The sequence below is a fragment of the Puma concolor genome, chromosome E4 (genome assembly GCF_028749965.1).
Source record: "Puma concolor isolate L17-30 chromosome E4, mPumCon1.1.hap2, whole genome shotgun sequence".
Classification (NCBI taxonomy): domain Eukaryota; kingdom Metazoa; phylum Chordata; class Mammalia; order Carnivora; family Felidae; genus Puma; species Puma concolor.
Window position 1 is genome coordinate 68668329 of NC_141683.1, and position 27931 is coordinate 68696259.

The following is a 27931-nucleotide window of genomic DNA, read 5'->3' on the forward strand; positions in this document are numbered from 1 at the left end:
AAGGTCACGGAGCAGCCACTGTGGAAAACAGTATTGGCCGTTCCTAGAAAAATTTAGGATAGGGGCGCCTGGGTGGCTCCGTCGGTTAAGCGGCCGACTTCGGCTCAGGTCATGATCTCGCGGTCCGTGAGTTCGAGCCCCGCGTCGGGCTCTGTGCCGATGGCTCGGAGCCTGGAGCCTGCTTCGGATTCTGTGTCTCCCTCTCTGTGCCTCTCCCCTGGCCACACTCGGTCTCTCTCTCTCTCTCTCTCAAAAATAAATAAGCATAAAAAATTTAAAAAGAATGGTTGTGATGATAAATTTTATGTGATGTGCATTTTACGCTAGTTACAAAGGAAGCAAAAAAATTGTTAGTGTTTCCAGGTGTTACTGAGTAGGGTAGTGAGCGAGCCAAGTGTCTCCAAAGTAACCGGCAGGAAGTTATGCTGCCCTTTTGGATGCGATACAGAAAACTCGTTATTAACGGGAGCCCCTAATTTGACCCTATGGTTGGGAATGTTGAAAAGGGAGCCGCATCCCGTTGAAACCGTGGTCAGCTCGCTAGGACTGCCCAGAAGCGAATATACTGCCCCATAGGCTCATGGGAAGGAAGACTGGGGTCAAGGCCTAGGGCATTTCTTTAAAAGCTGAGCATCAGGGGCGCCTGGGTGGCGCAGTCGGTTAAGCGTCCGACTTCAGCCAGGTCACGATCTCGCGGTCCGTGAGTTCGAGCCCCGCGTCGGGCTCTGGGCTGACGGCTCAGAGCCTGGAGCCTGTTTCCGATTCTGTGTCTCCCTCTCTCTCTGCTCCTCCCCCGTTCATGCTCTGTCTCTCTCTGTCCCAAAAATAAGTAAACGTTGAAAAAAAAAAAAAAAAAAAAAGCTGAGCATCAGGGTTCCCGGGTAGCCTATCCTGGCCCCAGAAGGAGCCCCAGAGACAGACGCCCTGGGCGTCCGTCCTTCCGGTCACCACGGGGGTTAAGTCTTGGCTTAACCTACGGATCAACGGCAGCGGTCTCCGGGGCCCGGAGAACGAGCATGGAGAAGGTCAGAAGTTAAAAAGGAAAAAGGACTGGGCATTTTTAAAGAGGGAACGCCACGTGTCTGTAGATGTGACATTGTCGGCAGCACCGTCCCGATGCTGCTCTGTGGGTGGACGCCGTGGGAAGTTCGAACCTTGTACTTTTGTGCTTTACAAGTGAGATCGTTCCGGACCGTCCAACATAAACCTTCCTCTGTCGTGTTCCCAGGACACATCCCACGTACACCTGTCACCGCCCTCACCCCGTCACGGGCGTCTCCCCCATCACACAAACGGATGACTCGAAGTCCGTTGTACGTGTGCCTCTAGAAGCCAGACCAGAGGACGTTCTGTCCCTCCTGGGGACTTCTGAGCTTCGAGGCTGGTAACGTCAAGACACACGGAGCTTTCACTCCACCTGACCCCACTGTTCCATGAGCTGGAGGCTTCTCAGGCCGCTCAGAAAGCGGCTCGCACGTGGGCTTTCTGTCTACATTTCGGGGCCAAAGAACACCCGAGACTGCTCTCCCTGAGCACAGGAACTTGGCCTTGCCTCCACCCTTTGATTCTTCCCTCCAGGACTCTTCATTCTGATGCCCTGATTCTGGACTCTGGAGGACTGTCTGTCCTTCCCGAGGCCTGTCTTGGAACAAAGACTCAGGTAACCAGGGCAGGGTCACTGCAGTCCTTATGAGTACAGGAACCAGTGCAATTAGATCTGCGTAAAACACGCTTGAGGGCGATGATGTAAAATATTCGAGATGAATGTTTAAATTTTTTTAACGTTTATTTATCATTGAGAGACAGAGCATGAGCGGGGGAGGGGCAGAGAGAGAGGGAGACACAGAATCCGAAGCAGGTTCCGGGCTCCGAGCTGTCAGCGCAGAGCCCGACGCGGGGCTCGAACTCACGGACCGCGAGATCGTGACCTGAGCCGAAGTCGGACGCTCGACCAACTGAGCCCCCCGGGTGCCCCTCGAGATGAATGTTTAAAATAAAATTTGCATAATTATTTTAAGTTTCTTCACTTTATTTGAAGCAAGAACATCCTACATGTACAACCTAAAACCTGTTTGGAGCGCAGTAGTATGTTGCATTTTACTCAGAACACACACCGACATAAATGACTAAAAATCCGTGTGATTCTCTCGGACGGATGGCGTGTGATGCCAACACGGGTTACCTGGAGGTCGCAGAGTCGGCTCGAGTAGTGACCCAGCAGCTCTCAGGAGCATGTAGCATGAGTATTTGGGCAGAAAAAAAAAAAAAATCACATATTCATACTGCGTGGATTAAGAGATTCCGTTAAGGCTGAGGACAGCGTGGTATTTGGATCAATTCATTCAAAGCCTCCCCTTGTGCTAGCGAGACGCTGAGAAAAACCAGGGAAGTGCTACAGATATACACGAATGTGTTTCAAATAAAAATGAAGACAGTCAGTATCGAGACGGACATAGCTGTTCCCTCGCGGTCACCATGAAGTCCGCTTCGGCGTGAACAGAAACGATTCAGATCAGACCTCCGTAGAAATGTGCTATCAGGTGGCCCCCGGGGGATTTCCACCTGATGAAAAGTTTTCTGCAGCAACCAGGGTGTGGCAGCGTGTTCCCGAAAACAGCACCAGATGGGTCCAACTGGACGTCCTCACGCCACGTGGCACGGTGCCTAGACCTACTTCCTACGAGAATTGTTAGTCCTAACAGCCCAGATCCTCTGGGAAGCAGGACCGAAGAAGGGCGGTGAGGGATCCGCAGGGAGGATCCTGTTATTTCCGGTGTGGGGTTCCCGGCCCCTCCACTTCTCATCTTCCTTGCAAACGGGGGACGGGGGCTGTGCCACTCGCGGCTACATTCACGACGGCAGCACCAAGACGTGGCTCTGTAAGTGAGGTCTTCGTTGCCTGTTCCACGAAGCCACATCTGGCCAGTTGTGGCTGACAAGCATCTCTCGGAGAGCAAACCCCGGAAATTCTCCACTGCCAAGTATACACGCTGTCCGTTGTCTCTGTGAAAGCAAAAACAAGAGAACACTAACCGTTTCTTCACCGAGAAAGCGGCCGAGGTACTAAGCTTGATTTTTCCCGACATACTCCAGTCTACTAAACGAGAAACAAACAGTAACTGTTGCCTAGTTTCTCTGAGGTCAAAATCAGTTGTTTTGAAAAATGTTTTTGGTGATTCATAATTTATAAGCTGAGTCTGGTGGCTTATGATCTTTTAGCTTCATTTTGTTATGAAGCTTTAGGAACCTGACGTTTAAAGTGAAGTGTGTGTGTGTGTGTGTGTGTGTGTGTGTGTGTAAGAGAATCCTTTATCTCACGAACGGTAATGATCCAGGAAATGTGTACCTCAAGGGAAACCCAGTGAAACCCTGGTTCTGGGTAGGACGTAGCACAAGAGAACAGCACAGCACCACTTGGCTATGAAGAATAGAAGCTATCTTAGGGGCCCTTATACCTGAGATAGGGTTTTCATTTCTGTGTCACTTGCTGCAAACATTACCTACCTTAAAGGTTAAGGCGACCCAGGCCTAGGGCTCTGCCCCCAAATTAGGTTTTCTGACTTTGAAGTGCAATCAATGTGCATTTCTGTAGCTCAGACCTCCACAGGGCAAATCCCAGGACAGTGGACGACTTGAGGTCAGGGCTTGTTTTCAGGAAAGGCTCTAATGAAAACTTTCACACTGGTCGTGAATGTCTGAGAAAGCCCAGCTTACTAGATTTTTTTTTTTTTTTTTAAGTAGTAAACCTGGATGTTTTGTTATAACTTCGAGGTAAGAAAACTCTTGAGACTGAATCTGGGCTATGCATGAAAATGCCTGTTTCTTATAATTGAACGGATAGTGCTTTGACAACTGAAATTCACTAAAACTTACCTGGTAGGTTAGGTTAACCTAGTAGTCGGGTTAAGAAATACTTTAAGACCACACTGCAAAATGGGGAACTTCAATGGACTTCTTTAAATTCTCGACCTCAAAGGAAGGAAACCAACTAACCAATGATGATAACTTGGAGGAAAAAAGGGTTTAGGATCCACACCGTATCCGGAGTTAACGTAATGATTGGAGATGTGGCCACCAATTAACACCAGACTCGTGGGATGCGGGCGGAGGCTCAGCGTCTAAGAGTTTTTGGTCCCTGGCACCTCCAGCCCCCGCTTCCGCCCCCGCGGCCGTCGCGGGACAGGAGCCCGGGACCCCGTGTCCCCCCCCCTCCCCGCCCCAGTCCCCGCACGCTCTAGTCCTTGCGCGTCCCGGTCCCTGCGCCCGGACCCCGAGCCACCCCTGCCCTTCCCCCCGGTCCCTGCGCCCCCCGCCCGCGGCCCAGGCCCGGCCCGCCGCCGCCAGGACAAAGAAGTCGGGCGCCCTCGGGGCGGCCGCAGCCCCAAGCGGTTGGGAGCGCTCTGCCGGCGTCTCGGCCCGAAGCACCTGCGGCCGCGGACGGTTGATCCGCGTCGTCCGCACGCGAACGTACTGTTGTCCTGGCGGCTGTTTATTATCTCGGCCTCCAGGCCGCCCTGCGCCCCGAAGCCCGCGGCGGCGGCGGGGGGGACTCGAGACCCCGGGGCGCGGGGAGGCGGGGCGGGGGCGCGGCGCCTGGGCAGCGGCGATAAGCGCGCGCTGGGCGGGCCCCGCTCCCCACCGCCCCGCCTCCCCGCCTCCCCGCCTCCCCGCGGGCCCCGCCGGGCGGGGCGGACGCGCCACACGCACGACCAATCGGCGGCGCCGGCGACGATTCAAAAGGCCGAGGGGCCAATGGGAGCCCCGGGCGACCAGGCTGGGGGGCGGGGCCGGGGCGGGGCGCGGCGCGCGCTCGGGCGCGGGGGGCGCGGGCGCGGCGGGGCGGTGTCGTGCGCGCGGGAGCCGCCGCCGGTGCTGCTCGGCGACTGTCCCGGAGCCGTTCGTGTCCCGCAGGAGCCCGGCACAGGTGAGCGCTTCGCGCCCGCCTCTCGGCAACTCGGGGCGGGGGCGCGGCCTCGGCTTCCGCTGCTGGCGGTCGGCCGGGCCGCGGCGGAAGTGCAGCCGCCGTGGATCCGAATCGAGGACGCGTCCCTCCATTTTGGGCGCGCGGCGGCGGTGTCGGCCGGGAGGGCGGCGGTGGGGCCTCGGGTCCCTGCGTGCGGCGGCGGGGACGCGGGAGGCTGGCGGGCGGGACGGGGACACGGGCTGGGGGACGGGAGGTGCGCTGGCGGGCGGGACGCGGAACACGGGGGACACAAGGACGGGGGCGACGGGAGATGCGCCGACGGGGATGGGGGAGCCTGGCGGACAGGACGGGGACACGGGGTGGGGGACGGGGAACGGGAGGTGCGCCGACCGGGATGGGGGAGCCTGGCGGGACGGGGGACACGGGGGCGACGGGAGATGCGCCGGCGGGGATGGGGGAGCCTGGCGGGCGGGACGGGGGACAGCGGGTACCGGGATGCCCTCCGGCGTGGCTGCCCCCGGCCCCCGGCTCTGAGAGGAAGGTGATGCGGGCTGCTCGCCCCTGCTCAGTACAGCTGGATCCTGTGTTTTCACCGTCTCAAGGCCTCAGAAGGAGCCCCCCGACAAGGCCCGGCGGTTGGGGGGTGGGGTGGGACGGGAGCTGGCCGGGGAGGCCTGCACGGGGCGCGCGCACCTGCCGCCTGCACCAGAGCGAGGGTGGTTACGCGGGCAACAGCTGTGAGCAGGGCCCGGTGTGTAGACCCGGCTGCGCCGCCCCGCCTGGTCGCCGAGCGCTGTCTCCGGAGGAGGGAGAAGGGTGAGCAGCAGCGGCCGGGCCTTCCCTCTGGACATTTCTGTCACTCTGGGAGCGGTCCAGTGTTTGCCTTGGGCCCAGCTGTGCGAGGGAGGCGGTCAGCCGCCGGGTCGGGTGGGACGTGGCAGGGTGCGGAGGAGGGCGGGAGACCCTTGCAAGCACCTGCTCTGCGGTCAGCCCGCTGTCCTGTGTGAGAATGGTAGCATTTGGGGGCCGCCTTGGCAGTGAAGTTAGCAAGCACGTGGCTTGGGGACTTTGTGTTCGGTCAACAGCTTTTTTCTTTTCACACTGGAGGGAGGCCTTTCCGTGTGTGATGGCAGAGAGGCCCGTGTGTCCCGTCCCGGCCGCGCTCCTCCAGGAGGTGCTACTGGGACGGCCTGCGGGGTCACAGGGGTGGGAGGACGTGTGCGCAGCGCAGGTGCACAGACCTTTCTGGTTTCATCTTTGGGAGCACTTGCTGACGAGGTGGTGGTGGCCGGAGGGGGTGCTGGCCAGCCTTTCGTCTCAGCCACCAGACCCAATGTTGCTGGAAGTCCCAAACCTTAGTTGTCTTTTTTTTTTTTTTTTAAATTAAGCTTAGGGACCTAACCTATCCACTGCATAGCTTAATTAGTTTAACCCGGAGTATTTAACCAGGTAACAGAAGGTCCCGGTAAATAAGTGTTCAGAAAGGTGCTGTGTCTGCTCACGGGCCTGTTTACAAACCCTCCGTTAAAAGTCGGGGGGGCTGTGTGTTTCAGGTCCGTGAAGCGTTGTCGGAGACACGAATGGCATCTTCGTGTGGAAAGTGCCGGCTCTCAGCCCCGGTGTGGCCCACATCAGGGAATCAGAGCCAAGGCCGGGGTGTGGTGGCGGGGGGGGGGGGGGGGGGGGGGCCCTCCCGGGAGGGGGAGGGGCGCGAGAGAACAGAGGAGACGGCACGCTTCCTTCCTCTTTCTTGACCTAAGTGTTGAAACAGGCCGACTTGGCTGTTGTCACCTTCCTTTCTGTGCCCCTCCTCCGTGCCCCGAGATGTGCCCTGCCCCCTGCCCCCTGCTTCCCTACTGCTCCCCCCACTCCCCGTGAGTCCTCAGCCAGGTGTGACCCCTGTGACCTCACCCCGAGCCCCTCTCCCCGCCCCATCCAGTGCCAGGTGATGCCATCTCGGCCGGTGCTGGGCAGAGGGCGCTGTCCCAGCTCACACGTAGCCCCGACGCCCCCTAATCACTAGTGTATGCTGCTGGGTTCTTTCATCTGCTCGCCTGGCCGCTGTCTTTCTAAACAACCGAGGCCTGTAAAGTACCTTCTCAGGCGATTAACAGTGAAGAAATACAGCACTTATGAAAGATTCTCCCCGGGGGCGGGCAGGGTAATGTAACCCTCTCCTTCCTGAACCCCTGGAGGAGCTGGGCCAGGGGTGTGTGTTCGTGGGCCCAGACGGCCGGGCCCCGGGCGGGGTTGTTGTCGAGTTGGGCGGGAGGAAGGTGACTCTGCTCAGACCAGGCCCAGCTGGTTTGGCCGGTGACACGAGGCTGGGGGTGGGTGTACTGGGGTGACCGGGGGAACCTGCCGGTCCTGAGAGCTGGAGGCACCCTGCAGCCGGGTGAGCTCTGAGGAAGGGGGGCCGACAGCTCCCGGACTGTGTGTGGTTTCCAATGAGGAACGGGGCTTCCTGGGCGGGGGCGGGTGGGGGTGGGGAGTCAGGACAGTGGTGGGGGTCCGCCCGGCTGGCCGTGGGGTGACACAGATGCTGGGGATGCATTTGGGACTTTAGCTGTAAGACGAAGGCTGAATGAAAGAACCCCACATTTGCTATTCGCCACGGATTTGGAAATAGTTCTCTCCTTGTTGGTGGGTTGTAGGAATGTTAATTGTACATCCGTGATTTTCCCAGAGGGTTGGTTTCTTAGGGTTTGTTTTTCATGTAGATAATGTGTTAGAAATTAAGTACACTTTAAAGCCTTTGTAAGACCATGCGAATTTCTCTGTTTATTTAAAGTAAGCTCTATGCCCAATGTGGGGCTTGAACTTACGATCCGAGGTTAAGAGTCGCATGCTCTACCCACTGAGCCACACGCCCTATATGGGAATTTATAAATCAGAAAAGTCATCCTTTGTGGCCGTGCCTTGTTGTATAACAAGTGATCCGGTCACTTGGGCGTAAAAGTGTTGTGCAAAGCGCAAGCCGTGTGGTGCCTTCGTGTCCTGCTGCATCCTGCTGCTGTGGGTCCCTGGTGGGCACCACAGTGGCACGGTGGCGAGGTCGTCCTGGGTAAAGTGACTCCAGCTGATACACGCGCAGCGGAAAGAACAGCCTCTGGGGGTCCCAGCTCTGCCTGCGTTTCCGTCCTTGGGAAAACCGGTTAACACCTGCACACTTCAGGGTCGGACTCCTCCCCTCCAGAGGCCTTCCTGGTCCTAAGATCTTGACCAGTTAAGCGTTTGGGGAGGTTGTGAATGAGTGTTCAGTCTGCGAAAGAAAGAGCCACGTAAGCGTGTCCACGGTGACGCCGGTGTTTCCTTTCCGACTTTTCAGACTGGTGTTCGAAGATGCCGAGTCGGAAGTTCGCCGACGGGGAGGTGGTGCGGGCTCGCTGGCCCGGGAGCTCGCTTTACTACGAAGTTGAAATTCTGAGCCATGACAGCGGCTCCCAGCTCTACACCGTGAAGTACGAGGACGGGACGGAACTCGAGCTGAAGGAGGGTGACATCAAGGTGCGAGCCCCTCGGCTCCCCCAGAGGCGGTCACGCGGTGCGGGAAGGGCTGTGATGTGGCTGAGCTCGGGGCGGTCCCACCTGGCCCCCAGCAGGGCCGCGCTTCGGCTTTGGGTCGGACGCCGGGTCCGCCCTGGGGACGCACGGCTGCGCACGGCGGCCTGTCCCCGGGAGGCTCCCAGCCTCTTGGAGAAGACCTTCCGTGGGTCCTTTCCCGGGGGGGGGGGGGGGGGGGGGGGAGGGGGACGTTTGGCGGGCGGTGCTGTTGTGCATGGGGGTGGGGGGTGGTCCCGGTCTCAGGCTTGCAGGGGACACCTGGGCAGGTGCCGAGGCCACACAGGGAGCTCGGGGTGGAGGGCGGCATGCCAACGGCTTGGGGGTGGGGGTGGGGGGGGCCACGGGGGTGGTTACCCAGAGGGCCAAGAACGTGGTGGGCGAGGAGTGGGTTAAACGGGAGCAGAACCGGAGGGGTCTGGGCTTCGTCCTGACCACCAAGGATTTAATCAGGAGAGTGATGCTGATTAGACTTAAGTCTGGCCCGGGGCTTCTCGGCGTGTCTGTGAGCGCCTGGGCTCAAAATGATCTGATCCCAGGGGTGGAAATCATATGTAAAGTACCGGAAAGATGGCTCTATTTTCGGATGGAGAAAAAGACATACAAAGTAAAAGCCCCAACTTCTTATTGTTAGAGTCAACAAGCCTAAAATTACTTTGTCAGAATGCTATAAAAATTTCTCCACATCTGTTCTCGATTTCATTTTTTGTCACAGATCAGTAAGAAACGGTTCTTGAACCGGTGGCCTGTGGCCCGGGGGTGGGCAAAGTTCTTGAAGACAGGGGCAGATAGTAACTGTTCTAGGCTTCCTGGGCCATCTTTCCGCAGCGTGAGAGCGGCCCCCAGCAGGGCAGGTCGGGAGTGGGTGCACGTGGCTGTGTTCCAATAAGATTTCATTTGTGCACACTGACATTTGAATTTCAGGGGTTCTCAGGTGTCACAAAGTTGCATTTTCCTTCTGCTCTTGTCTGCAATCATTTAAAAAGTGTCAAGCCACGCTTCAGTCCTGGGCCACACGGACTCAGGTGGGAGAGGAGAGGGCGGGTGCGGCGTCGCTGAGCGTGATGCACCTCGCGCCCATTTGCCAGACCTGCCTGTGCGTGTCGCCCAGAGTGACACCGTAGGACCGAGTTTCTTGCCGTCCGTCCCGGTCCCGTCACCCGTTAACCCAGCGGGCTAGAGGGAGCCCTTCTAGTCTGTGCGGTTGGAAGGCACACGGCTCGCTGGTTTAGGCGCGGTCACTCCGCGTGGCTCTGCCTTCTGAGAAGGGTCGGGCGTGGAGCGGCCGCGTGCGTCCCGCGTGTCACTGGCCGGGCCCAGCAGGCACTCGGATGGCCTGAGGCCCGGGGTGGTTTCAGAGCCGACGGTACCGGGTCTGCCTCGTGGTAAAACTGTGCCTTCTTGTCCCTCTCTAGCCCTTGACTTCCTTCAGGCAAAGGAAGAGCGGCTCAGCCTCCAGCTCTCCCTCCAGACGCCGAGGGAGTAGGTCCAGGTCCCGCTCCCGATCCCCGGGCCGACCTCCCCGAAGCTCCCGCCGATCCGCCTCTGCCTCGCACCAGGCCGACGTTAAGGAGATGAGGAAGGAAGTGTTGGAAGTGAAGCTGACCCCGCTCGTGCTGGTGGGTGCACACGGCTCGCGCGAGGCCTCGGCCCTCGTCCGGGGTCAGGTCCCCAACAGGCTTCCCTCCGTGCCGTGCCGCCAGACTGCCTGCAGCGAGGGGACCTCCCGTCCAACGCGACGGCTCGGGAAGGCCACACCCTCACGCGGGGGTCGGGAAGAGTAGGAAGCGCGAGGCTCTGATTACCGGTGAAAAAGAAGGTTCAGTTACGAGGGTGCTGTGGTTTTAAAAGATATTGTGTTTTTTAATATTGTGGTTTTGAAAAAGAGCAGTGTTCACGTTGGAAATGGAGGAGGACTGTAGCTTGAACTGAAAAAGTTTTACAGTTTATAGATGTTCACGTATAAAATGACAGTGGGACGTCACTGGGTTCTAAAAACGTATTCTTGGTCTCTCAGTGTCATTGCCATTGACCCTCGACCACTTCTCTCCCACGACGGTAACTTCAAAGGAGTTGCTTTCCAAGTTGAAGCTTGGAAAGGTCGTTGTGCAAGCCTGTAGGCCCCTGTGCAGTGGCTGTCTCAGATGGCAGGCTAAATAGAAATGATTTTCTTTTTGTAAGTTTATTTATCAATTTTGAGAGAGAGACAGAAAGAGAGTCCCAAGGAGGCTCTGCACTATCGGTGGGGCTTAGTCCCATGAGCCGTGAGATGGTGACCTGAGCCGAAATCAAGAACTGGACGCTTAACTGACTGAGCCACTCAGGCGCCCCTAGTAGTGATTTTTAAGAAAAATAATTGAATAAAGATGATCTTTTATTCTATTCACTTAATATTACCTCTCTACTGGGTAAAAGGCACACAGACTTTTAATAACCCTAAGCAACTGGATGAAATACACACCGTTTTGCGGCTAGATTTGTAAATTTTAAAATATATCGGGAATAACATGCATTACATTTTTGTACGTCATTTTTGTCGCACGGTATTGTTTGGATAGACCACAGATTCTACAGATGTGACGTCATTGTTGAGATGCCTTGTGGGTAGGCTTTTAGCCTCTTCTCTAAATTTTCACTGTGGTGAGCAGATCTGCTTCTACAACATCTGATGTTTCGTTTCCTTCAGATAAATTTTTGAAAGCGGAACCGCGAGGCCGGCGGTAGTGCGGGTTTGAGGCCTTCACTGCACGCTGCCAGATCGCTGGCGCAAGGGTTATACCGCTGTCTGGCGTGTGGTGCCTGTTTTCTGATTCTGAGAATTACCATAATTGGCCTCCTTTTTGGCCAACGCGATGGCCAAAGAGTGTCCGCCCACCGCTCCACCTCGCGTTCCGAGAATTGCTTGTGAGCTCGAACGTTGCGTCCGACAGCGGCTCTCCTTACCAGGCGGGGGACACGTGCCGCTCTCTGTCACATTTTCATTTGTAGCATTTAGGGCCCGTTACATTCTTGCAGTGTGACCTTCTCCCAGTCCTGGTGACCCGAGGGCCGCAGGCCGGCCGTGCTCCTCCCCGGCGGAGCGGAGCCCGGGGCCACCGCGGAGCCGCCGCGGGAGTGAGGACGGTGTGTTGCCCGGGAAAGACCATCGCTGTGCTGCGTGTGGCTGTGACAGTCACTGCACCTTGTGGCCATGGTGCCTCATCGTGACCTCTCGCAGTACCTTGCCTCGCTGCGTGAGCGCCCTGTCACCTTGCACCCGGCAGAGTTCCCGCAGTGCGGGGTCACGGCTGTCGCTCCGTGCCGCTGAGAGCGAGGTATTTGCCGAGCGGCTTGTTGGCACTTTGGTAAACTGAGGTACACGTTGAGCTTTCTCACCGCTCGGTCTGGCTTTGATTGGAGCTAGAGTCTGACACCACATCACTGCCGTCCTTCGCCAGTGGGCCTCCCGAGGACGTACTTGCATTTTTAACTTGTTTTTCTCCTGTTGCTTTATTAGTGTGATAACGTATCAGGGATGTGGACGGGAGCTCAGTGACAGATTTCAGCCACGCGTTGCCCGGAAGGTCTTTTGCAAGCTGATGCACTTCCCCTGTTCGGTGCAATAAATGCTCTCCGCTGCCTGATGAGGGTGCAGGTTCGCGGCCGGGGACCCACAGGCAGGCAGAGAGAACACGGGGCTCAGTAGAAACCAGGCAGCCGGAACCCAGCAAGGAGGCAGTTTGTGGGTCATGGGCAGGGCTTCCCCAGTGCCTGTTGCTTGTTAATTTCCCCTTGGTGGCTGTTTTGGGCCAGTGAATGTCTTTCCCCCTTTTTCTTAACCAGTGAATGAACTAACTGAGTTTTACCTTATCTAACTCCTAGCAAATATTATTAGTGTTTGCCCTTGAACAATGGCATTATAACATTGAGTCTGCTTGTGTTTAAAAAATGAAAGATCTTGTGTAGAAATTTATATTGTCAAATCCAGTCACTTAAAGATTGGGAAATTCTAATCGATTTTAATCCTCTTCCTTTTTAACAAAAGTATGCTGAAATCCCTCAGAGTTGAAGCTGTGAAAATCTTTGTTTTATTGCTTGATTTCATAACGACATTCGGACATCATGTTCTGTTTAATGAGGTCTGATTCTTTCTTAAGTTCACGATATGCCGTCTTCTTCATTTTAGAAGCCATTCGGAAATAGCATCAGCAGATACAACGGGGAGACTGAGCGCTCCGAGAGAGGTGGCATGCCTCACGGACACGCTGAGGTGCGAGGTGTCCCGTTCCTCCCCCCGCTTTTTCTCTTTGTTAAGGTGACTTTCCCTCAAGAATCACATTGGAGGGGCGCCTGGGGGGGGGCTCTGTCGGTTGAGCGTCCGACTCTCGGTTTTAGCTCAGGTCACGATCTCACGGTTCATGAGTTCGAGCCCCGCGTCAGGCTCTGTGTTGACAGTGCGGAGCCTGCTTGGGATTCTCTGTCTCCCTCTCTGTGCCCCAACCCTGCTGTCTCTCTCACTTGCTCTCTTTCTCTCTCTCTCTCTCTCTCTCTGAAAATAAGTTAAAAAAAAAAAATCACATTGAAAACCAGTGTTTTCTTATAATCTTTTCTGTCCTTAAATTAAGGCTCAACATAATTTAACAAATGTATTCTTGTTAGTAGACGGCTATATTAAGATCCTGAGTTAATGTGATGGCATTAATGATAATTACTGACCATAAGTTTATTTTTTATTTTTTTTAAACTTTTTAAGTTTATTTTTGAGAGAGAGAAAAAAAAAATGAATGAGCGGGGGAGGGGCAGAGAGAGAGGGAGACACAGAATCGGAAGCAGGCTCCAGGCTCTGAGCTGTCAGCACAGAGCCCGGCGCAGGGCTTGAACTCGTGAACGGTGAGATCATGACCTGAGCCGGAGTCCAGCTGCTTAACCCACTGAGCCACCCAAGGCACCCTGATAATTATTGACTATAAATAGTTAGTGTTTTTTATTTTTCAACTAGGAAAAATTCCATCTATCAGAGGAACGTAGTTACGTATCTACACAGTATAGCCTGCGTCCTAGAAGAGAAGAGATAAAAGCAATGGACTCAAAGGAAGAAAACATTGTTACAACGACAAGATCTGCGTCGCTGAAAACCTCTCAAGCTCCAGCCACGCAGACCAAGGACCTGGAGTTTGGGGGAGTCCCTGGTAGGCAGCGCCCCCTGCTTGGTGTGGGGGGGGGGCGGTGGGGGCACGAGCCATCGCGGCAGTGGCGCCAAAGGAAAGGCCTTTCTCGGGAGGTATGTGAGGCGGCCAGGTCACAAGCCGGGTGGGGGCCCGGGCTCGCTGTTAGTAAGTGGGCGGTGATTGAAAGTAGTGACGATCTATGAGCTAGTAAAAGAAAACACTTTCGGCCGGTTCCAAGTCCTGCATGGCTTAATTGCTTCGTGTTTTGTAAGCAAACCCTGTGGGCTAGCGGGTCTGTGAGAGACGGTGTCCCGAGGTGCCTAGAATCTGTGCACCTGCTACATGGGAATCTGTTCTGTTAGAAACTTAGGTGTATAGAGTGCTTTACTTTTTTAAAAAAAGAGGAGGCTGATGGTTTTAGATGTTCTGATCTTCAGCTTGCTGGAATCTCAGCTTGTCTGCTCCCTAGTGGATGGAGTTGACACGTTTTGGAGCCTGGTTTCTGGGGCGGAGGTCGGCTGTCCGGTGCTGGCTAGCGGCTGATGTCCTCAGTGGCCACGGCACTTGCCCACCGGGCACGGCAGGTGCAGCCAGGAGTCTGTGATGGCCCGTTAGAAATCGCTTTCAGCGGTTAGCCAGGTTCCAGTCCTGACTTCAGAAGTCCCAAGGGGTCTTGACAGAGCGAGATAAACTGGACTGAAATTCAAGCCTTATCTGCAGGCGTGCTTCTCATCATGCTGGGACTGCCCGCCTGCCTCTGCCTGTTGCTGTTGATGTGTAAACAGAAGGAGCCCAGTCTTCTGAACTTCCCGCCTCCGTTGCCGGCCTGGCAGGATTTGTGGGAAACCAGAGTGTTTGGGGTCTACATCCTCTGGTTTTTAATGCAGGCTCTGTTCTACCTGCTGCCAGTCGGGAAGGTAAGTTTCTGCTGGTGGGGCTCATTGTCCCGGGACCTCCTCCCTCCTCAACTGATAAACTCCCGAGTTCCAGGGACCTCAGTCTGTATCTTTACTTTTCTTTAAGAAAAATTTTTAATGTTTATTTATTTTTGAGAGAGAGGGAGAGTGAGCGTGAGCAGGGGAGGGGCAGAGAGAGAGGGAGACCCAGAATCGGAAGCAGGCTCCAGGCTCTGAGCTGTCGGCACGGAGCCCGACGCGGGGCTCGAACTCACGGACCGTGAGATCGTGACCTGAGCTGAAATCGAGAGTAGGACGCTTAAACCCGGCCACCCACGTGCCCCTGTTGTTTCGTGTTTAAGATGAATCGCGACATTTCTGAATAGTTATTTTGGGGAGCAAGCTGTGGCCGCTGTCGGGCAAGTGGGGGTTTTATTCTGACTCCTCTCGTGGGAGGCGCGTGTCTATCGAGCACCTTTGGTGCGGGTGTGCCGTGCGCGATTGCCGACAGAGAGACGGAGTGCTCCTCGCGCGCGAAGTGCTCCCCGTCTCTTGGAGACAAAGGATCATGTGGAACGGTTGAGGGACCGAGTGTGCGCATCTGTGTAGGTAGAGGAGCGAGAAGTACACGAGGCGGCCTCCACGGCTAGGTGGGGCGCAGGCGCACGAGGTCCTCGCCGACGGGAGACCGCAGGCCCCTGCTCTGCTTTCTCAGTGGTGGGGAGCGAGCGGAGGACGAGATCATAGAGGGTTTTAAGTACGCGGAGCCGGTGGTGGCGCGGGCGGGGGAGGGTGGCCGTTCCCGCTGTCGCCGCTACCACCGGGGCGCGTGCCGGAGACATCCTGGCGGAACGGCTCCGCCGGTGAGCGGGTGCCCGTGAGACGCCTGCCGCTGGCCGCCGCCTTCCCTACGGGGGTCCTGGTTCTCCTCCCGCGTGTGGGAACCGACGACGACGTGTGACGCGAGGCTGTTTAAAGTCTTAGGTGAAGAAAATCCCTTTCTGTTCTTTTTGAGGTTGTGGAAGGAATGCCCCTTGCTGATGGAAGAAGGCTCAAGTACAGACTCAACGGTGAGTTGTTGTTTTCACGCCAACCGGTGAGCGCAGGAAGCCTGCGAGCGTCGCGCTCCGCCACCCTTGGGAGCCGGGTCCAGCCGGGCGGGGGGTGTGTGGGTGCGGGGACAGCGCCCGTCGCTTCTCCCTGGCACGCGGTTTCATTTTCCTAGTACGGTCACCGGTCGCCGTGTTTATATTTTATCGCCCTGGGTCACTGCCACGGTCTGGGGAGGCCCGTTCCAGCTTCTCGGCCACTCCTCCCCCACGCCCCACCCCTCACCCCCCGACTCCTGGCCTCTGGTGTCACTTGGCTGGGTCCACGGTGCTTTTTCTGGAAAACTGTCCCCAAAGTGTCCTGTGGCAGCTGCATCATTCCTGTCACGTCTCTGCTCAGAGGAGCCCTCGGGTCCCTTTCTCTCCTTTTTATGTCTTTTTTTAGTTTTAGTTTTTAATTTTATTTTAATTGCAGGGTAGATAGCGTTCGGTGTTCCACCAGTCTCGGGTGCGCTCTGGTGACTCCACGTTCCCCTGTGTGACCCAGTGCTCTCTTTCTGTCCCCATCATCCTGTTTATGGGCCTCCCCGACAGTCCCGGGCCGGGGACCTTGGTTGTGGGTCCCTGGGGACCCCTAGTGCCGGGCAGGGGGCTGGCCTGCGGGAGGCTTGTCAGCTGTGAGCACTGGGCAGGTCTATACCTCCGTCGGGTACGGCTGCCCTACTCTTAGAAGAGTTCTCCCTAAAGGGTTTTCCGCTTTAACAGGACTGCGTAGACTGTCCTCCTTTCCTTGGGAATTACATTGTACATTCTCATTCTTGGCCTTTTCAATCCTATTCCTATCACTTCTTTTTTCTTTTTTATGTTTATTTTTTTTTTTTAATTTTTTTTTTTTTTCCAACGTTTATTTATTTTTGGGACAGAGAGAGACAGAGCATGAACGGGGGAGGGGCAGAGAGAGAGGGAGACACAGAATGGAAAGCAGGCTCCAGGCTCCGAGCCATCAGCCCAGAGCCCGACGCGGGGCTCGAACTCACGGACCGCGAGATCGTGACCTGAGCTGAAGTCGGACACTTAACCGACTGTGCCACCCAGGCGCCCCTATGTTTATTTTTTAGAGAGAGACAGCGTGAGTGGGGGAGGGGCAGAGAGAGGGAGACACAGAATCGAAAGCAGACTCCAGGCTCTGAACAGTCAGCAGAGCCCCATGGGGGGCTCGAACTCACGAACCGTGAGGTCGTGATCTGAGCCGAAGGCAGATGCTCAACCCCACCAGGCGCCCCAGTCCTTTCACTTTTTACCTTTCTAACCGTGGGCACTTTATCCTGTGGCTTATTTAGCACCTGCTTTGTGAAGTCCTTCTGCTGGATTCTCAGAGGACAGCTGAAGATCCCGGAGGTGCCTTTCGTGCCGTGTGGAAAACATCGAGCCTAGCTCAGTGCCCGGCCCGTGGTGGGTGCTTAACACTCACTTGCCGCTGTCGGGCGTTTACAGACTTTTCCCAGATTTGCTGCTGTCAGAACCAGTGAGGCTGAGTCGGGACGGTGGGGAGGTTCTTCTTGCCCTCTGGTCTCTTGATCTTTGTGGGTTCTTCCTGGGCGCTGATTGCCTTCTTTTGTAAAAGGTCCTGCTTTCTGTTTTCAGTCCCCTGTGAGGGACTGTGGCCCCTCCGACAGGGCGCGAGCTGGATGGCAGCCCGCCGGACCAGCTGCCCGGTCCTTCTCTTTCAGATTCCAGATTCCCTGTCTGGTTCCTCTGCGTCCGTTGTCCTCGGTCTCTGTTCGTGAGATTTTACCCCTCACGCAGGAAGCGCCCAGGACATCGTGAAGGGTTCATTTTAATGCACGTGGGCCACAGGGCAGGAAGCTGTTCCGTCTGCTGCCGTTTTCCTTTAACATTCGTACATTTTACGAGAGTAAACGAATGGTTTAAAAAGCTGAAGGGAAAGTTACAACCGTTCGGAGTTACCCTAGGGCCAAAACCTGGCATGCGGCGCAGGCGCAGGTGGGTCTAGACGGTGGCCCAGAGACCGCGCAGTGCTGCACGGGAGCCGCCGTGTTAGAGTTCGTGCGGGAGCCGCGGCCGCCTCTCTTCTGTTCGCTTGTCGCTTGTCGATCCGAGCGTGGCGGTGCTTGGGGCGCTCCCTCCGGACGCGTGACTCCTGCTTTGGCTCGCGGAAGAGGCAGGCCGGGCACGCGCAGGCTTCCCGGGCCTCACGGGCGCCGTGGAGTCGGGAGTTGCCTGTGACCCAATGGCCCGTGCGCACTGGGCTCTCTGAGGCCCGGGTCCTGGGATCTGTTCCCCGGGAGGTGGGATGTAGCTAGGATCTTCTGGAACCATCGCGGGTAAGGTGTTTCAGGTAAAAGTACACTGGTGTAACTGCCAAGATGGCCCCGCGGATTGTGTGTGTGTGTGTGTGTGTGTGTGTGTGTGTGTGTGTGTGTGTGTTGGGCACAGCTCTGTTACTGATTTGGGCCCGAAGGTTAGGATTATGTGAATTTTGAGATTCTTCTCTGCTGTTTAATAGTGAATTTCTGTGCACTTTTAGCTTTGTTTTCATGAAAAGCACATATTGATGATTCACAGTGAAAACGAATAGCGTATGAACTATTAAAATATTGGAAAACCCGGGGCACCTGGGTGGTTCAGTTGGTTAAGCGTCCGACTCTTGTCTTGACTCAGGTCATGATCTCACGGTTTTGTGGGTTCGAGCCCCACATCGGGCTCCGAGGTGGGCGCAGCGCCTGCTTGGGACCCTTTCTCCCCCTCTCTCTGGCCCTTCCCCATTCGCGCTGTCTCTGTCTCTGTCTCAAAATAAATAAACTTCAAAAACAAATTAAAACACTTGACCCGTATGAGGGATCCAGCGTCTGTATTGAAGACCGGGGCGTTGCCTGCTTGCCCGCTCATGTGTTCTGAGCCCGATTCGTGCGAGTAAGCTTGGAAGCAATAACGTTGCGGTGTTTTCTCAGGGTATGGATCTTGCGAAGCCCGGGTGTCACGTGCACGTTTTCTCTTTCTCTTTAAAGGGTTCTGTGCTCTCCTCCTGACGTCCGCGGTCATAGGAGCAGCTGTCTTCTGGGGCGCGGACCTGTACTACGTGTACGGCCACTTCCTTCAGTTCGCGCTGGCCGCTGCCGCCTTCTCCCTGGGCCTGAGTGTCTACCTGGCGGTGCGGGCGGCGGGGGCACCTCCCGGTGCCCTGGCCCCCTCCAGCTCCGGTAAGTACCCCCCCCACCCCCCCAGCTCCAGGTCACAGCCATGATGAGGAGGAAGAAATAACAGGATGGAAAAAAAATGGGAAGGAAGATACGCTTAAAGGGAAAGAATCTATTCGCTCTTTTTTCCGACTTTCCTATTCATCTCTGTTCCTTTTTCAGTCACTTGATGACAGTTTATTTTAGTAACTTTTTTATTATAGTAACTGACATTTTAGTAACTTAGCATCACAGTTTATGACAGTTTTCTTTTTTGGTCTCATAAACATCCTCAAAACGACCCAAAATAACAGAGATTATACATTGGTTGATTCTGACCTTCAAGTAATTCAAATATTTTAAAAACTCAGGTTGTTTATTTAAAAAAATGGTGAGTCTTTGTTTTAAAAAAAAGCTCCAGTTCCCTTAAAATCAGGGCACCTGGCCCTAGGGGCCTAGCTGCTTCCAGCCAGGGGGGGCACCCTCCGGCCTCCTCGGTCCTCACCTCTGTGCCCGCCTGCCCACGCCGGCGCCTGCCGGGCTCCCTGAGAGGCTGAATTGGGACCCTGGACGGTAGACAGCAGGGCTTATTTTAAAGCCTCACAGTTGCCATACTGTTTGGGTAAGAACTTTTCCCTTTCCAGGAAATGCCATCTATGATTTCTTCATCGGCCGTGAATTGAATCCTCGGATTGGTACTTTTGACCTCAAATACTTTTGTGAATTGCGCCCTGGATTGATTGGATGGGTATGTCTTCTTTGTTTTTAAATTCAGTTCAGGAGTACAAATTAGTCTTGTGTTTAGAAAAGATTTTTAGACAACTTAAAGTGGGAGGTGGTATTTTTTTAGGAGTAATTACAGCTTTCCATGAGTCTGTATTTCAAGTATTGTTGTTCCCGTAAGTAGAGTGCACAGGGTTAAGGTGCCCTGTTCCAGGTGATTAAAGATGGAGAGTTTGTTTTATTTTGCTTATATCGGTATATTTAGGTAGGAATGTGATCGTGTAGGTGAATTCACGTGAGAAAAAATATATTTTCCCTGTCTTTAAAAAGAAAAGAAAATGCATTCTGACTCAATCGTAGACCTGAGGGAGGGTTGCAGACACACAGTCAGGATTCCCTTTGGCACCTCGCTCTCCCCGTGTCCGTATCCGCCCGGCAGATTCCCACTGTCACAGTGATAGTAGCTGAATCCCCAGGCCTTCTTTTTGCCTCCCCCCACCCTTCCTCCACCGTTGGCCCTTTTCTGTCCTGGGCCCCTCTCTCGAAGGCCCTTCGAGCCTGTGGTTGCGGTTCAGCTTTGTCTCCTGAGTCTTTCCCTGCCTCTCGTGACCGTGACATTTGCAGAGCGCCGGTCACGTACTTTGTCAGGGGCCATCGCGTCCTCATGACTGGAGTGAGTGACGTAGTTCTGACCGGAGTACCGGGGAGGCGACCGGGGGTCCTTCCCGGAGTGCCGCTCCTGGGTTCGTGGTGTTGGCGTCACCCCTGCAGGTCGCCGTTGTTGCTACGGATCTGGGCGGCGCCCTGAGACCGCACCTGCCCCTTTTCTTGTAGGTGGTGGTGAACCTGGCGATGCTTCTGGCTGAGATGAGGCTGCAGAACCGAGCTGCCCCGTCCTTAGCGATGACCCTGGTTAACAGTTTCCAGCTCTTGTATGTGGTGGACGCGCTCTGGAACGAGGTAAGTCATCTTAGGGGCAGAGGCCCTCGAGTCTGGCGGCGTTGAGTGTGGGCAAGCGGCCTCCGACACGGGGTGAGGAGGGCTGCTGGGAGGAGGCGGGGCGCCCGTCCACGCGGCGTGGTGAGCGTGTGCATCAGCTGCTCCTTGGCGCGAAGTATTTAAGATCTGTGCGTGTGTCCGGTTCCAATAAATAAATCCTAATTTCTTAATCACCGTGTCAAACGAACGTGGACGGATAGATCAGCACGGAGTTAGGGTCTTTCTCTTTGGATTGTCAGGCGGCAGCTGGTTCTTAAATAGCGAAGGTGTTTTGGTGGTGGTGCTTCAGAACATAGAGCTCCCGTCGGATGCATCTTAAATGAGGAGTCGTGATAACCAGGGAAACGGGTGTAAGTAAAGCTGAGCTCCTAACACGTGCCCTTACTGGCACATGGAGACGTCATCGGTGTTTTTGGGGCACCTGGGTGGCTCAGCCGGTTGAGCGTCCGGCTTCGCTCAGGTCATGATCTCGTGGTTCGTGAGTTCGAGCCCCACGTCGGGCTCTGTGCTGACCGCTCAGAGCCTGGAGCCTGCTTCAGATTCTGTTTCCATCTCTCTGCCCCTCCCCTGCTCATGCTCTGTCTCTTTCTGTCTTTCAAATGTAAAACGTTAAAAACAAAAAAAAAAGTCTGATCAGTGTTTTCTAGTTCTTGAAGACTGGCTTATATTTTCCTAATCTTTGTTTCAATATATTCCCTTTAAAAATCATGTATTCCTCAGGCCTGTTTTACTTTATCAATTTCCTGTTACCTTTGTAACCTGTGCCTCCAGGTTTCAAGTTGAGTTTTCTTCCAGTTTTAAAAACAAAATCAGGGTCGCCTGGTGGCTCAGTCGGTTAAGCATCCACCTCTTGATTCCGGCTCAGGTCATGATCTCACAGTTCGTGAGTTCAAGCCCCACATCAGGATATGTGCAGACAGCGTGGAGCCTGCTTGAGATTCTCTCTCCTGCTCTTTCTCTGCCCCGCCTTAAGTAAACTTAATAAAAACAAAACTGGCCTCCCTACATCACCACGTCCGAGTCAGTCTTCACAACAGTGTGTTGACCTCTCGAGTCGGAGGCTTGGCTGCTGCACCGGGTCACGGAGTCGGGTCAGGGTGACTCGGAAAGCGTCATGTTGCTATTTCCGTAATCTGCCTCTTGTCCGGTCAGGGCCTTTCAAGGTAAATAAACCTCAGCTACGAGTAGCCAGGGTACGGATTTTGTGAAGCTCCTTGGCTCTGCACTCTGAGAACTGCAGGCCCGTGGGGCACCCGCCGCTGGGGCCTCAGAAGGTTCCAGGTCCCCCCCAGAGGACTTGCGGGTGGGTGTCCTCCGCTGTGGTGCAGTCGGCAGCTCCCAGGGGGCCGGCACCTTCCGTCTCAGGAGCCCGGTGAGGCTTCACTGTTGCTTGGGTGTCACAGAGATGTCTCTTTACACTCCTTTCTGGTGGTGTTTCAGCGATGAGCAATTCTTCTAGCTTGCTGTCACGCGGTGGGAGTCACCATGGCCCTCGCTAGAAATTCATGTGTTCCGGAGATTTCGCCCAACGGTGACTTCTGTTGCTTTCTGTGAAGGCGGTTTGTCGCAGGTCCTGGGGGTCGAGCACTGGAGTTAGGGGTGGTTTTCCCTGTGTGTCATCAGTGCCCCAGCTCTGTGGACAAAGGGGCTTGACTTGATGATTTTCGCTGGCATCTGGCTGTGGCCGGGCAGTGAGGCTGACTCCTCTTGTTAGTTGGTTGACCTGAGGGAACGGAGGACGGTAATTAGATAGAAGTGACTTCCCTCTGTCTGCAAGGCTGTCCTGGGAGCGCCTGACCAGGCAGTGGCTGCCCGACAGCTCGTCCCTGCTCCTGTCCTGTGCACCAGGCTGCTGGCTCCCAGGAGATCAGATGGCAGGTCCTGAGAGCCTGTGTGCACGGGGATCGTGCACGGGGATCGGTGCTCTTGAGTGTGGCCTGAGGGCCCGGAGGTTGTGACTTCGGTTTTCCATTCCATGGTCCATTTGCTTGCTTTCTGGAAAAAAGGGGTCTTTGGAGTTCCCACCTTTTCCTTTCACCTGGGCCTCGGACCCCTCAGTGGAGCTTGCTCCCTGCTTTCCTGCGTCAGCCGCGTGGCCTGAGGTTGGAGGTGGTTAGACATTCCCTCGGGCCGGGCCTTCTGAGTTTGACCTCAGTGGCGTCTCCGATCTGGAGTCCGGCCTGCAGGTGTCTGGGCCCAGCGGTGATCTGGCGGCTTGCGTGTGCGGGCCAAACCCTGTTCCTGCATCATCAGCGGAGGGGGAAGCAGGGGCATCCCGTGTTGTGATCGGAAGGGAGACGGGTGCACGCGGGGTTGATACGGGGCAGCCGGCGGTGTCGTCATTCCTCCAGCAAACGCCGAAAATGCTGACTGTGTAGCGCGCCAGCCGTGCGCCGCGTGCTGGGGTGACGGTGACGAGCTGGAGACCTGGGGTCCCTGCCAGAGTGAGGACTTGGCGCGCCCACTGTGAGCGGGTGCGGCATCCGACAAGCGCCGCGTCTGAGGGGTCCAGGGGAGGCAGCTGGGGGGTGACTGGGGAGCCGGAGGCCGAGGTCGGAGAACGGCCCGGGTGAAGGCGGGAAGCACGAGAGGCGTTTTGGACACGTGTCATTTCCAGATCGTGGGATGAGAGGGTACCGTGAGCGGAGATGAAGGCGGCAAAGTGACCTGGTGAGGGACACGGGCCCAGGAACCAGAACCCCTCTTCCCCCCGCCTTTTTTTTTATGTTTATTTGTTTTAGAGAGACAGAGAGTGCCAGCAGGGGAGGGGCAGAGAGAGAGGGAGACGGAATCCGAAGCAGGCTCCAGGCTCTGAGCAAGCTGTCAGTGCAGAGCCTGACACGGGGCTCGAACCCACAAACCGTGAGATCGTGACCTGAGCGGAAAGTCAGATGCTTAACCACCTGAGCCCCCGGCGCCCCTCCCCTCTTCTATAACTTGCAGCTGCTGTGCCCTCCCAGAGCCCTGCATCCGTTTGTGAACCGGTGCTTTGTTTGAACACTTGGAACACAGAATTTTCATTCCCCAAGTGTTTTGTTGTTGTTGTTGAGAAAGTGTGCGAGTAGTGGAGGGGCGGGGGGGAGGGAATCCCAGGCGGGCTCCTCACTGTCAGCACAGAGCCTGATGCGGGGCTTGATCCCACGACCCTGGGATCATGACCTGAGCCGACATCAAGAGTCAACCGACTGAGCCACCCAGGCGGCCCCCGCCCCCCTCCCCAAACGTTCTTAAAATTTGCGTTTCCCTCTCTTTCCTAACAGGAAGCACTGTTGACAACCATGGACATCACCCACGACGGGTTTGGGTTCATGCTGGCGTTCGGAGACCTAGTGTGGGTTCCCTTCATCTACAGCTTCCAGGCCTTTTATCTGGTCGGCCACCCAAATGAAGTGTCTTGGCCGATGGCCTCTCTCATCATCGCCCTGAAACGTGAGTGCCGACCTCTGTCTCTGTGGATTAAATGTCGCGCACGGAGTCTCTTGGGCTCTCGTACGGGCCTATTCACAACGCGCCCTCGGAGAGGGACGTGATTAGCTCAGGTGTGAAGTAAGTGGTTTGATGAGTCATTTGAAAAGACGCTTGCCTTGCAGAGAGAATGGGTGCTTCGTTCCTGGGGTGGTTTTTCTTTGCAGCGGCTGCTCTTTCTGGTGGGCGTCTTGAAAAGCAGGAAGTCTGGTCCTGCTGTGCCAGCCCGGCCTGCCCTCAGGCGCGGGGCGACGCGTACGAGCACAAGTGGGGGGCCCGCCGCCCACGGCGGCCGTGTTGAAGGCGGTCGGGACTGGTCTCAGGGGAATAGCGGTCCGAGTGGCCTCGGTGGGGGAGGGTGCTCGATCTGAAGTGTAAACTGTAGCGGGTAAAGTGGGATCGGGTCGGGGGGGGGGGGGGGGGGGGGACATGCGGAAGCGGGGGAGGGCAGCCTGGCCGGAGCCGAGGAGCATCGCGGGTGGTCTTGGCTGAGTGTCACGGGCGGTTTGGTAAATGCCTGCAGCGGGGGCGGGGCAGGAAATTTAGCGCGACCTCCAAATATAGGGAGTTTTGCTGCTCTGATTGTCATCCCGGGGAGAAGAGGAGATTTAAGGCGAGGATTAAAATTAAGGTTCAGTTTCAACATTGGTTCGGCTCCTGCATATCACTCGAGGCGGTCCGTGTAGTTTACAGGTCAGCGACAGACGGGGAGTCGTTCCTTCCCACGCTATGGGGGACTGACAGACTCACTCGAGGGCTAATGGCCAGCGGTTGTTGGTCAGGGCCTCTCAATCTGACGCTCTGAAATCCGGACGAAAGCCGTCGGCCTGCAGGGGGATTCCGTGTGTGCGTGTACGTGCAGGTTCTCGTGCTGCTTCGGATCCAGGCGGCGTCCGTGTTCTGGCTCGTGGGTGTGACAGCAGCAGCGGGCCCCAGTACTGCTGTGGTTCTAACCGGGGCCGGATTAGCGTTCGTCTGTGGGTGGCACCGTATCAGTTGGTTTTGTGTCCCCCGGTGGATGAGGAAAGCGGTACAGTAGTGACATTTCAGGATACTCCTCTCTTGATGTCCTGAGGTGACGGGTTTGAGTTTTTAAAAAATGTTTATTTATTTTGAGAGAGAGCATGCGAGCAGGGGAGGGGCAGAGAGAAAGGGGGAGAGAGAGGATGCCAAGCAGGCTCCACAGTGTCCGCGCAGAGCCTGACACGGGGCTCGATCCCGCAAACCGTGACATCGCGACCTGAGCCAAGGTCAAGAGTCAGACACTCAATCGACTGAGCCCCCGGGCGCCCCTTTAATTGTTCCGGAAGAGAGCAGAGTATTCTCTACTTTGGAAGTTTCCTCAAAGCACAGAATTCCTAAGTGGAATCACTGATGCTCTCAAATATTAGATTGTATCTAAATTGTTAACACGAGATTTTGAAACATTACAGTTTGTGGATATGTCATCTTCCGACGTGCAAATTCTCAGAAAAACGCATTCCGGAAAAATCCCGCTGATCCAAAGCTTGCACGTAAGTGCGGGTTTATGTTTATGATGTTTACGTTACGTGAAGATTTTACGTCCGTCTGTCTACAGGTGATTAGAGATGTCTTTTTACTTTCACCTAGATTTGAAAACCATTCACACTTCGACGGGAAAAGACCTTCTGGTTTCTGGATGGTGGGGCTTTGTTCGCCACCCCAATTACCTGGGTGACCTCCTCATGGCCCTGGCGTGGTCCCTCCCCTGTGGTGAGCGCGGCGGGCAGAGTCGAGGTGGGGGGGGGGGGGGCTGGGGAATCTCGCGGTTCACCTCGGTGTGGGGGGGGCGCTGGGGGGAGTGTCGCGTAGGGATCGGAAACGTCACTGACGCTTGTGCCGTGACCCAGGTTTCGGTCACGCTCTGCCGTACTTCTACGTCGCCTACTTCACCGTGCTGCTGGTGCACCGGGAGGCCCGCGACGAGCGCCACTGCCGCAGGCGGTACGGCCTGGCTTGGGAGCGGTACTGCCGGCGGGTGCCCTACCGTATCCTGCCCCGCGTGTACTAGCCGCCCACGCGCCTGCCCCGCGGCTTCCCCGGGAGACCAAGAGAAGGCTCCGGAGCGAATCTTCATCCATCGCACCGACGGGGTCCTGCTTTTCTTTCTGAGTCCGGACCGGGGGGCCCGGTGGTCTTTTAACGCAGCCACGCCCGCGGCCACTTGGTCCTGACGCCGGACGGAGGACAAGGGGGATCGTTGGGATTTGCTTTGTGCCGGGAGACGGGCCGTCCTTGAAGATGCACTGAGACAATCCCGGTGACGTCTGTGGGTCTCCAGGACTTTCCAGCTGTGACTGTTTCGTTCTGTCCTCGTGTTTCCTAAGTGACACCAGCCGCCCCGTGGAGCCTCGTCCACGTCTCGTGAAGAGAACTCGCGTCCGCTTGCTTTTGAAGTAAATCATTCGTGGGCGACGGGGTTTGAAAGAGGACTCGGGTCCCGTGTCCGCTGCCGTGAGCGGGGACGGGGCCGTTCGCAGGGGCAGATGAAGGGAGACCCTCAGCAGTTCGCTTACCCTCCGCTTCTGGAACTGCGCCGGAAAGTGTAAGTACACAGATTTTATGTAATATATGGGGACTGCAGGTCTTTCTGTACAGTATTTTGAATGTGAAATAAGCGTTAGGACTAAGATCTTTTTAACGAAAACGTTTGCAGTATTTTAAATTAAATTTTATAAAGTCATACCTGTCGATTAAAAATTGTGAAACCATTAGAATTCACTTGACGTTGTCTAAAAGAGGCTGGTAAGACCCAGGAGGGGTGTTTTCCTTAACCCAAAGCTGGCGGATTTGGCTTTGCTACCTCACGCGCAGGTGTGTTTTGCCTTTATAAACTGTTGCAGATAGAAAAAAAAATAGAATATATATTTTTGGAGTCACAGCACTATTTAAACATTTTTACACAGATTGGTTTTTGAAAACTTGCCATTTCGGGCTAATATTTTTGTACGTTTTTGACTTTTTTAAGATAAAACCGTGATTTTGCTACGGGTGAGGCCACGCTGTTTATACTGTAGCTCGTACGTCCCTTGTCTTCACCAACGCTCCTCCCCGTGACGGGGGGCGGCGCTCCTCTTTAGAAGCCTGTCGATCTACAGATAATTGAAGGGAAGAGTCTATTTTGTTTAGTCATTGGTCCGTTTTAGTTTTACTTTTGTTTAACGGAGGTGCGCGGGGCCGCCGTAGCTGTGAAGTTCTAGTCGATGTAGTCTCCTAATTAATTGTCCTGTAACGGACCAGTAGCAGATTCACTAAAAGATTGTATTTAAATTGTTCTCGGGATCTTAACTGTGGGGGATCGAACGGAGCGTCTGGGGCGTCGATGCATCTTGTAGACGAGACACGGGTCCGCGGTGTTGTCCTGCGTTGCCGTGGGCGCCGTGTGTGACTTTGCTCCGTGAACGTGATGGTGACGCTGGCGGCCTCTGGCACCCTCGCCCGCACCCCGTGGTCTTCGTGTCTTCCACGCTGATGGAAGCAAGCAGCTTTTCTTCTGCTTTTCTCCTGCGCCGGAAAGAGTGTCCCATCGTGTCCTCGAGTCACCAACGAAGCTTTGGGGGAGGAAGGAGGAGGTCTAGTTCTTTCTCTGGTAATGTGAAAAGAGCCTTTACCAACATAGTGCTGCAGTTTCTGGATATCAGCTATGATTTGTTTTTAGTTGTTTTTGACATGTTTGTTTGACAAGTTTTATAATGAAGTTTGAAGTTGGAAATAAAGTTGAAAATAAAAAAGATGTTGGCCTTTGCGCCTCAGAGCCTCTTCCTTGTGCCTGTGACTCTGGGATCATTGGGGCCGACACGGGAGCCCATAGGTGACCACCGCCCGCCCTGCCTGCATCGTGGCTCTCAGGAGGTTGGAGAGGGGAGGGGTTAGTTGGGGGCCCCAGCTCCCGGCTCGTGGCCGTGCGTTTAGTGCTGGTTGTTTGCGAAGAGAGAAACGGCCGCGCCAT

General features: G+C 55.5%; 1 protein-coding gene and 1 long non-coding RNA gene across 3 annotated transcripts; one reads left to right on the top strand and one right to left on the bottom strand.

Moving 5' to 3' along the window:
* Positions 1-2008: 2008 nt before the first annotated feature.
* LOC147572783 (uncharacterized) lies at positions 2009-4590 on the bottom strand. Of its 2 annotated transcripts, none has more exons than XR_015245811.1 (2): positions 4472-4590; positions 2009-3003 (listed from the first exon to the last, which is right to left on the bottom strand). It is a non-coding gene; the product is annotated as an uncharacterized LOC147572783 (long non-coding RNA). The 2 variants fall into 2 exon arrangements; XR_015245810.1 differs by lacking the exon at positions 4472-4590 and adding an exon at positions 3874-4192.
* Positions 4591-4807: 217 nt separating this feature from the next.
* LBR (lamin B receptor) lies at positions 4808-27723 on the top strand. The gene is made up of 14 exons (XM_086693923.1): positions 4808-4924; positions 8253-8431; positions 9901-10104; positions 12651-12734; positions 13464-13653; positions 14353-14549; positions 15544-15598; positions 18607-18798; positions 19419-19522; positions 20332-20457; positions 23757-23925; positions 25395-25475; positions 25573-25695; positions 25833-27723. The coding sequence occupies exons 2-14, from the start codon at positions 8267-8269 to the stop codon at positions 25991-25993; spliced, it is 1851 nt and encodes a 616-aa protein (XP_086550049.1). The 5' UTR covers positions 4808-4924; positions 8253-8266; the 3' UTR covers positions 25994-27723.
* Positions 27724-27931: the final 208 nt, after the last annotated feature.